The sequence below is a fragment of the Kryptolebias marmoratus genome, linkage group LG2 (assembly GCF_001649575.2).
Source record: "Kryptolebias marmoratus isolate JLee-2015 linkage group LG2, ASM164957v2, whole genome shotgun sequence".
Classification (NCBI taxonomy): domain Eukaryota; kingdom Metazoa; phylum Chordata; class Actinopteri; order Cyprinodontiformes; family Rivulidae; genus Kryptolebias; species Kryptolebias marmoratus.
This window is the reverse complement of record NC_051431.1, coordinates 2661231-2671521: the sequence shown is the minus strand read 5'-3', so window position 1 is coordinate 2671521 and position 10291 is coordinate 2661231. Positions and strand designations below refer to the sequence as shown.

General features: G+C 42.2%; 1 protein-coding gene across 2 annotated transcripts in view; it reads left to right on the top strand.

The window, feature by feature from the left end:
* Positions 1-10291, top strand: part of actn4 (actinin, alpha 4) — a 63216-nt gene extending 52925 nt beyond the window's left edge. For both annotated transcript variants that reach the window (XM_037981673.1, XM_017437384.3), the window contains 8 exons: positions 869-1009; positions 1556-1738; positions 2693-2827; positions 3411-3590; positions 3682-3828; positions 5725-5805; positions 7839-7997; positions 8633-10291. In XM_037981673.1, the coding sequence (XP_037837601.1) occupies positions 869-1009; positions 1556-1738; positions 2693-2827; positions 3411-3590; positions 3682-3828; positions 5725-5805; positions 7839-7997; positions 8633-8791 (1185 nt within the window). In that variant the 3' untranslated portion in view covers positions 8792-10291. The remainder of the gene's footprint in view (positions 1-868; positions 1010-1555; positions 1739-2692; positions 2828-3410; positions 3591-3681; positions 3829-5724; positions 5806-7838; positions 7998-8632) is intronic.

Genomic DNA, 10291 nt, shown 5'->3' with positions numbered 1-10291 from the left:
TCTAAGTTGTAAAAACATTTCATTAAGTATGTTTGTGGTTTTTACAGTAAAAAAACTAAGAATTTTCCACTCGGATTTTATGTTTTTTGTGTGATTGTAGGTCTGTTGTGTTAATACAGTAGGTCAAAAGTAAAATATTACTTGAAATTCACAACTGGGAGGTTGTGCTGAAAAAAATGACCCCAAACATGGCAGGTTAAACCACTTTTAGGGTGAAATATAAAGCAAATTTAAAATAGTCCAAAAAACGTCCAGTTTCACCCTAGACCCCAGAGGGTTAAAACAACCGTTTTTTGCATAACTGCATAAAAATTTTAATGGGTTCTTGTCCTAAAAATGTCAAATGCATGACATTGTTGACGTAATTTTGTTATTTTAGCTGATAAATGCTTTAAAATCAAAACTCTGTAGCTAATTTCAGGATTGTAGCAGAGATCATCCAAGATGTTTGTCTACAGCTTGGTTTTATAATGAGAGAAAAATGATTTTATTTGTTTTTGTACGCAGAGTTTCTGCCTCTTCAGTTCAAACTGAACCATCTGGTTCTGAGATGCAGATTTAACCAATCACACGAGTCTGCCTGTTAGCAAAATATCTCTTGAACCATATTCATTCCTTTATAGGAACACCAGACTTTGATTGATTTGAATGTTTTTTTGTTTTTTCAGTTTGACGTTAGCTTTGGTTTCGTCAAAGTAAAGAGTAGAAACTTTTAAAATCCACTTCAGGAGAGGCTGATGATTGAATATTTGCAGTAACTCTTGGGGGGAAAATGGTATATCTGCAGAAAAAGAAACATTGAAGCTTTTAATATTATTCCAATCCATTGGTTCTAATCAGACCGTCCTTTTTGCTGCTTCGCCCACAGAGAACAGAGAAGCAGCTGGAGTCGATAGATGAGCTCTACCTGGAGTACGCCAAGAGGGCGGCGCCGTTCAACAACTGGATGGAGGGAGCCATGGAGGACCTGCAGGACATGTTCATCGTCCACAATATCGACGAAATCCAGGTAGAAACTGGCAAGGAAAATGTCTTACGGCTTTATGCGCCGGTACGGAGTCCAATCTCAGCCAAATATTTGTACTTCAGCGACATGAAGGAAAAGCTTGGTCATAATAAAGGGAGTTTCTGTGTAAAAGTGATAAGTAGTTAATGTCTAACCTGTGTTAGATAGCTTCAGGAACAACTTGAGTTTGGAGAAATGGTGTTTAGATCCAACAGATGAGCAACTCACAGTTCTATAAACCTTCACACCAGCCTCAGTTTAGCATCAGGTGGTTATTTATAGATATTTACAAACATTAATAGCACCAGTAGAGCAACAAGTAGCACTTTGGGGTATTTAAGGGTCACGTTCAGGAGGAATTTCTGAATATTTCTGCCAAAATAACCATTTAATGCAAAATGTGACATCTGTTTAAAAGTTGGGAAAACTGGAAATCAACAGCAGCCTGCAATCAAACTCATCAGAAACAGCAGTTTAACATTTAAACTTAGATGTTTGTTGAAACTGACGTGACGGACAGATAAAAAGCGTTCGTCTCCCGTCCTTCAGGGTCTGATCACGGCCCACGAGCAGTTCAAGGAGACGCTGCCGGAGGCCAACAAGGAGCGCGAGGCCATCCAGTCCATCCAGGCTGAGGTGCAGAAGATCGCTCAGAGCAACGGCATCAAGCTGAGCGGCGGGAACCCTTACACCAGCATCACGCCCGAGAGCATCGACAACAAGTGGGAAAAGGTGGGTCACAGAGAGGAGGTACGAGGCGCAAATGTGTGTAAAACTGGTTTTTGTAGCATTTTATTTTATTAATGGTTCCTAACGTTGGAGGAACCATTGATCCAAACCACTCTGGGTCATGAAACACAAACCATCGTAACGGAGTTGCATTAAAATGATTTGATTTTGGCATCTTTTCACCATAATTGTTTCTAAGAATAAAAGCAGTCATCATGAATTAACTAAAACAGCATCATAGTTGTTGACATTGTGCCAGTTTTTAATAAAGTTATTAGCAAAGTTTGTGTATTTAAACCAATAAAAGATGGGCTCACAAGAATCACTGACAACAAACAAAGTCTAAATCAAACACCTTGGATGTAGACGTCTAAAAACTGCTCAGACTTTTTCTTTGTCTTTGTTTGTGGCTCCAGAATCAAGACTGAACATAAATACCTCAAAAAGCAAAAAAATATATGTATAATTTTACTGTAAATTGGCAAAAATAAAATCCAAAATGCATAAACATTTACAGAAAAATTACAGATGTTTTATTGTCAGATAAGGCTTTTTTTAAACGTTAGATTCTGGAAATGTCAGAAATGTTATGGGAAACGCATAGAAACTGTATTTTAAAATCATTTGTTTTACTAACAGAGAGAAGTTAAATTAGGACAGATGATGATAGAAGCACAAATCAGCTACAGTTTAGATGTTTCTAATGTGATAAAAGGTTGTTTTAAACATTATTAATGACGTGCTTTTTAAAAATAATGCCCCAGGCTCCGTGTTTCTGACCTGCTTACAGGATTTAATCAACAGAAACAAATCTCATGTCTTTGACTAAAAAAACTTCCAGCTTTCAGACGGATCTGGACTTTTAGTTTCCTGTTCGTTTGGTTTTTAATTTGTGGCGTTTGTCTGGATTTACTTCCCGATCCATGTTTTAACGTCCTTCTCTTTGTGCGTTTGCAGGCGATGGCCATGGTGCCGCAGCGAGACAAAGCCCTGCAGGAGGAGCTGAACAAACAAAACTCCAACGACAGCCTGAGAGCCACGTTCGCCACTCAGGCCAACGCCGTCGGCGCCTACATACAGGCCAAGATGGAGGTAACGGACCGCCGGCAGTTCAGCTGTTTGTCAGACTGTAAACCGACTTTATAAAGCTGAAAGACAGATCTGAATCAAGATTTGAATGTCGTGGCGGTCTGGTTTATATTTACGCATACGACACAGATTTAGGAACGCATTCCAGCGCTGACAAACATGGCAGCCTGTCTTTGTTTGGTGGCAAAATGGCTTCCTGAAAAAGCAGACATTTTGATTTAAAGACATAAACGCTCCCTTGTTTCAAGTTTTATCTGTAACACCAAAATAATTTCAAGAAAACAGGAACGTTATAGACAAAAACAACACGTTATGGAGTTTAAAACCAGGGAACAAAGGTCGTCACTCAGCAGAACTCCCACATCACAGTTTCTACAAATTACTGCACAAATGTTTACTGTTTTTGAGGAATACAATCAAATCTACAGAAAAGTCTGGTCACTACCTCGAATACAAATATAGCAGCGATCATGCAGTGTTGACCTTTAACCCCGTAGTTTGGTGCAGATGACGTGTTTAAAAGTAACATTAAATCAGACTTCCAGAGTAAACAGGGGCTGTAAATACGACGTGTTTGCTCCGGCAGGAAATTGGCAGGATATCCATCGAGATGAACGGCACCCTGGAGGACCAGCTGACCCACCTGAGGGAGTACCAGCAGAGCATCATGTCCTACATGCCTGAAATCAACAAGCTGGAGGCCGACCATCAGCACATCCAGGAGGCCCTCATCTTCGACAACAAGTACACGTCCTACACGATGGAGGTAATCAGAACCCTCCGTCACAGTCTGGCTTTTTTTTACGGAATAAATCTCCCAGACGTGCATTAAAGTGTCACAAACCTCCTCCCTGCAGCACCTCCGTGTGGGATGGGAGCAGCTGCTGACCACCATCGCCAGGACCATGAACGAGGTGGAGAACCAGATCCTGACGCGTGACGCCAAGGGCATCAGCCAGGAGCAGCTGTACGAGTACCGCGCCTCCTTCAACCACTTCGATAAGGTCAGGCGCCCAAACCCGTTCATCCCACCTGCTCCGTCTTTAATCGCCGCGTTGCTCCGATGGAGGTTTCACTCCGGGAGCACTTCCAGTAGTGATTGTTCTTACCGTTTAATATTCTACAAGATGATCATCTTAATTAATTTTTATTAAAGGAGGAATAATCTACCAGGATGCTGCTTTTAGTTCATCTACCACACCAAGCTCAGGATTTATGCATCAGTATCTTGTTTTGGTTTTAGTTTCTGATTGAAAACCAGTCGATAAATGAACGCTCAGCTCTGCAGGTTTCATATTGTAGCTCTTCAGGTGATTAAATTAGTCTCCCTCCAACGATGAGGCTCACCGTCCGGTTTCCATCTCGTCTCAGGTGTTTTTGGACAGACGGTAAACTCTGTTACGCCCAATGGTTCCACCTTTTCTGATGTCATTTTGTTCTGAAGGCTTAAAAACTGGTATTAAAATGATAAATGAGTTAGAAAAAAAGTTTTTATTTAAAAACGTTTTCTGCCGTCTACCTTTTGCTCAGAGTTTTGAGTTTTTTTTATGATACTTAAAGCCACAAACATTTACAGTAAATTTACACACCTTCTGATAATTAAAAATGGCTGGAAAAGACTCAAATTTCAAAATAGAAACTTGTTCTTAGTTTGCCAATAATCCCACCTGTATTTAGATGCAACTAAGATATCAGTGAGTCCGAAGCAGCATTACGCTCATGGTGTTTTTAACATTTTTAGCTCTGCTAGAGTCACTTGTGCCTAAAAATAATTAACTACAATGAAAAGAAACTATTTTCTCTCAGATTTCATTCGCAAATTAGTATTTTCTAAGAATTTTTCAGCTCTTATTTACTCATTTCTAAACTTTTCACTCAGATATTTGAGAATATTTCAATAGTTTTTTGTTGAACTTAAGTCTTGAATTCTGAGATTTCCTCCTGACAGTAAATATGATTTTATTTTCCTGTTATTACCAGATAAAGGTGGAAATCGTTAAGCCCCACTGCTGATAAAATAATTATTGATACATTTTGATTATCAGGTTAGTAATAAACACCAGGAGGCAGCCAAAATGGAAAAAACGCTGATTTAAACGTTTTTATAACATCTCAACGATCCTCATTCATCACCGGCTTCCTCACTAACAGCTAGCACAGATGCTAACTAATCATTGAAAACACCATAGAACGGCTAACGTGGTTAGCATCGCGGTTAGCATCGCGGTTAGCATCGCGGTTATGACCGGAAATTTATACACAAATCAGACGCTTCAACGTCGTTGCTGAAGATGACTTCAAGTATTATTTACATTCTGATGTTTTTCAGTGTTTATCCAAGAAAAGATGAAATAAACCCTGTTTGTCCTGCAGCAGCTACGGTAGCTCTGCTGGGACAAACTCTGCTAGTTTTTTTTTTATCGTTTAAGAATCGATTCATTCTTTTGTCCACCACACATGTAAAAATAGATTTGATTGGTTTGATTTAGTGGTGAAACTGCTGCTTTGTTTGTTGTAAAAACAAGCCGACATGTTTGATGTTTTGTTGTTGATAAACCTGCTGAAGATGAATACGACACCATCATTTATCACCTCACACCTCCCTGTTTGTCACGTTGTTCTCCAACAAACCATCTCAGTGTCTTTTCTCTGTAACTTTATTTACTCTCGTGTTGATTAGGAGTCATCTTTTGTTTAACTTTCACTCAGTTTTCCTCCAGTCCATCGTAGCTGTCCCAGCTGTTTGTGTTGCCGCTGTCTAAACATCCGTGCGTGTGTGTCCCTTCGTCCTCCATGTCCTCATCTTCCTCCCGGATCATCCCGCCTCCTTCCACCATCCATCCCTCATGTTGGCACCGGCTCCCCCTCACCGTGTGGTGCTCTGTCCCGGCTGACCTCAGAACCACAGCGGGGCCCTGAATCACGAGGAGTTCAAGGCGTGTTTGATCAGTCTGGGCTACGATGTGGAGAACGACAAGCAGGTAGGATTCTCCCGGACCGGGTCGGAACCGCTGCTCCTTCAGGACTCGGATCACTGACAGAACCCCTCTGATCGCTGCTGATGGCTTTAAAACAAAGAATGAATTATTTACAACAAAAACTAGAGACTTCTCCACCGCAGTCATTTTAATTTATGCACCAAACTGGATTAAAACAAAAAATTACACCATTTCTGGGTCCTATTTTTAATTTTTACCATCTGAACTCTATGTAGCCTCCGGAGGTCAGATTTTACAAGATATAAATAATTTTCTTCTACATATTTTTTTACTCATTTTGTTAAAGTTTGTATTTATGTAAATAGAAAAATAAAATAAACACTATTATATTTTATAATTCTGTTCAAAAGTACAATCCTCCAACGAGTATGAAAACAAAAACACAAAAAATAAGAATATTGATGATAATATGTATTTTATAATATAAGCACAACTAAATGTGAAATAAATATGAACAAGACTGATTTCTTATTGGAAATTGAGTTTTACGGACATTTGTTAATAAAATCCATTTAAAACTTTAAAAGTAGACAATAATATCCACCAAGAAGCAGACATTCTTTTTAAACCGGTAGTTAATTTTAGGAATATATGACGCTGTGTTTAATATTTTCAACCAGATTTAATGCAGATTAATTTAAACTTTATTTATCTAATAAATAAAAACATGATCAGTGATCAGTCGGCGCTCCTGATGGGGTCTGCTCCGTCAGCATGGAGGTTGTTGTGGCTCCGTTTGTCCACCGGGGCTCCCAGTCTGTCCACTGGGGGTCCCCGTCTGTCCACTGGGGTCCCAGTCTGTCCACTGGGGTCCCCATCTGTCCACCGGTGGTCCCCGTCTGTCCACCGGTGGTCCCCATCTGTCCACCGGGGGTCCCCGTCTGTCCACTGGGGTCCCAGTCTGTCCACCGGTGGTCCCCGTCTGTCCACCGGTGGTCCCCATCTGTCCACCGGTGGTCCCCATCTGTCCACCGGGGGTCCCTGTCTGTCCACCGGTGGTCCCCATCTGTCCACCGGGGGTCCCTGTCTCCACCGGGGGTCTCCATCTGTCCACCAGGGGTCTCTGTTGCTCTGCTTCTCTCTCTGAGCGAACCGCGCCGCTCATCTGTTTGTCCGGTTTTGTGTTCCTGCAGGACTTTCTCTGTTAACCGTTTGTGCTTTATCTTTTTGTTTTTCACCTTCCTGATCGTCCTCCCTTCCTCTGCCCCCCCACATCTCTTTCTCTGTTGTTCCTGTTCACCCCTCCGTCTCTCTCTGAATCCCTCCTCCTCCGCCGGCGGCCTGCAGAAGCGATCAGGACAGATGGTTTCGGATGATTTCCGGGCTTTACTCATTTCGACAGGAACCAGCCTGGTACTGCTGCTGGCATGATGCTCCTCTGGGTGTCTGCAGGTCTAACAATCCAGATTCAGAACCTGACGAGACCTGAACGACGCACTGAAGGACTCTCTTTGGTTTTTACTACTATTATATCCTCCTGACTACCAGGGAAAAAGATAATATCCAATCACAATTATTTTTAAATTCCCCAGTGTTTGTAAGGCATCAACCCCACTTCACATTTGGTACCATTAAAAAGCCCTAAATGTCCTCTATAAATTGAAAAAGAAGCTAATTCAGTCCTGTGCAGTGGGTGGGAGATGTTCAGATTTACACATTGGAGCTTCAGGTAGTCAGGAGGATCTTATTTATGATCACGACCGAATGAAATAAATTGGTGTTAATTTATACCTGCAGACACCCCGTGTTCTCTCCTCCCAGCCCTCCCTCTTTGCTGCTCGTCTCGTTAGTTTTGCCGTCCTTGGCTGTAGCGAATCCCAGATTACAGAGAATCCTATGTTTCCTTGAAGTTATCCCCGTGTGTTTGTCTCTTCTGTTAACCTCTCTGTGTGATCACGGCTCGGTCTATTTACTGGAAGCCTCTATGTTTTCGTCTGCTCGCTGTCTCGTTCCGTGTGTGTCTGAGCGCAAAGTGCCATCTCTTCTGGGTTAACCTGTGGTTTCTCGGTTGCCAGGGCGACAGTGAGTTCAATCGCATCATGGGCATGGTGGACCCCAACGGCACCGGCTCCGTCACCTTCCAGGGCTTCATCAACTTCATGTCCACGGAAACGACCGACACGGACACCGCAGACCAGGTCATGGCCTCCTTCAAGATCCTGGCTGGAGATAAGGTGAGAAATCATGATCACAAACACGCCGTTTGGATTTTTAGCTTTCAAAACAATCACAAGTTGAGTTTTTGTTAAAGTAGTTGAATATTAAAAGGCAAATAAATGTTTCATCAATGTTTTTATATTCCATGAACCAAATAACAACAAATAAAACTGAGCTTTTAGGCAAAAAAAGGCAGAACACGAGCTTAAAACTAAGCTAAACTAAGCTAAAAATAGGAAAACATTTGCTAGAAGTGGCTCAAAGCTAAAAATACCAGAGTTTGCTGAAGTAGATTTTAAAGTTTTTGAAAAATAAAAGCGTTCTCAGGGTAATTTTGAGGAAAATTATGTTTGAAAATAAAATTAAATAACTTTAAAGCTAAAAAATTGAAGTCATGGCTCCTATTTCCTGAATGAGCTGAATGTTTTGAGTGCTAAAATAGGAGAAAGTAAAGCAGAAGTAGTTAAATTACAACAAACGTTTGGCGGAAAGTAAAAACAGGAAATGGTGTGAATGCCGAGTCGGCGTCCTGATTTAACGAGTGGCGTCCAACGCCTCACAGGTCCTGAAATGGTTTTTACTTCCATCTGTATCGTAGGAGCAGCTGATTTATGTCCCTTTGCGTCCTTTCCTCCATCTTTGTTTCCATCAGAACTACATCACAGCGGAGGAGCTGAGGCGGGAGCTGCCCCCCGACCAGGCGGAGTACTGCATCGCCCGCATGGCGCCCTACGCCGGGCCCGACGCCGCCCCCGGAGCCCTCGACTACATGTCCTTCTCCACCGCCCTGTACGGAGAGAGCGACCTGTAGAGGAAGACGAGAGGTGGGGGAGGGGGACAGAGAGGTGCCCCTGAATGTGCCCGTTTTTAAAAAACCTTTAGAATATTTTTACAACCCACGGGGCGAGCTGAGGGAACTTCCGCTCAGTTTTGTCAGAAATACGAACGGGCACATCCAGGAGCAGCTGGGGGGGAGGGGGGGGCACATTACGGGTCCTTAGCTTCATCCTCTTCTTATATGGAGTCAAACAGGGGAGGGGCAGGAGTTAGGACTGGAGGGGCGGGGGGCGCACAAGCTAATCTGATACTTATGCTAATTTTTGTTTTTATTTTATTATAATTTTTTTTTCTTGCCGGGAGCGGTTTGAGCAGCGGCAAGGTTTGTGTATTAGATCCTAGAGAGATATATGCTGTGGGGGGGCGGGGAGGGAGGGAGGAGGGGGGTTTGTTGACCAACCAGAGAGGAAAAATTTACCCATAATCCCCGAGTCGCTGGATCAAGTGACCTGTCCAACCTCGACTCTTTCCCTCCTCCCGTCTTTGTTTCTTTTTATTTTCCGGAGCGGGCGGGGGCGGGGCAGGGGGGGCTCAGCGCTGTACATACTTATTTTTTTCAGTGCGAGAATCGACACACAAACAGTCCCAGTCGTTAAAGAAGAGCCGGTCGAGGGGTTTCCAGTGAGCGAAGCAGAGTTTATTATAAAAAAATAAAAAACATTTAGGAGTCGGTGACAAACGGAAACGTTTCACCAGTTTTTATCAGCGGAAAGGTTTGAGCTTCTACAGATTTCTTCCTTCTTAACAAAAAAAAATCACCTGTGGACAAATTAAAGAGGCAGAAGTTCGTTACAGACCGTCTCTGATTGACAACGGGGGCAAATTTTAATTTTATTTTAGTTGCTTTAAATATAATTCTGGCATTAATGTTAAAAAAGTGGAATTAGTTCTGAGATCTGAACAACATCAGCTGAAAGAAGGGACTTTTATTAACTCACCGCTCTGTTTTCACCTCCTCCGTCCTTCCTCTCGCCTCCATCCTGTTTGTCTCTGAGGAGAAGGGAGTTAAACTTCCTGCTGGGGGGGATTTAATGTAAACGTTCAGTTACGACTAAAAATACAAAATAATTATGAAACGAGAGAGGAAGAATCTATGCAATCATGGTGCGATAAATCTCTGAGTTCTTCTGGAAATCGATTTGCGAGTGTTTCCAGTTTAAATTAAATGGAGAAAAAGTGATTTAATGTTTGCTGACCGTTAAAGTGAGAGGAAGGGGGAGGAGGAGGGGGGGGGAGGAGGGACAGGCGGGGATGAAGAAAAGACTCGGACCAAAACATTTTTTTCTTTCTCTTTCTTCATTTTTGTTTATTTTTTTCCCTGCGAGGTTGGAGAGAAATGAACTCTGAAGTTGTTTTCCTTTTTTTGTACTCTTTAATATCAAACCTTATCTGCTGTACTGGAAACTGCAACGCCTTCTGTCTAATGATGAGTGACTTTCACAAAGCACACATAAAGGTTTCCTTACAAAATCCC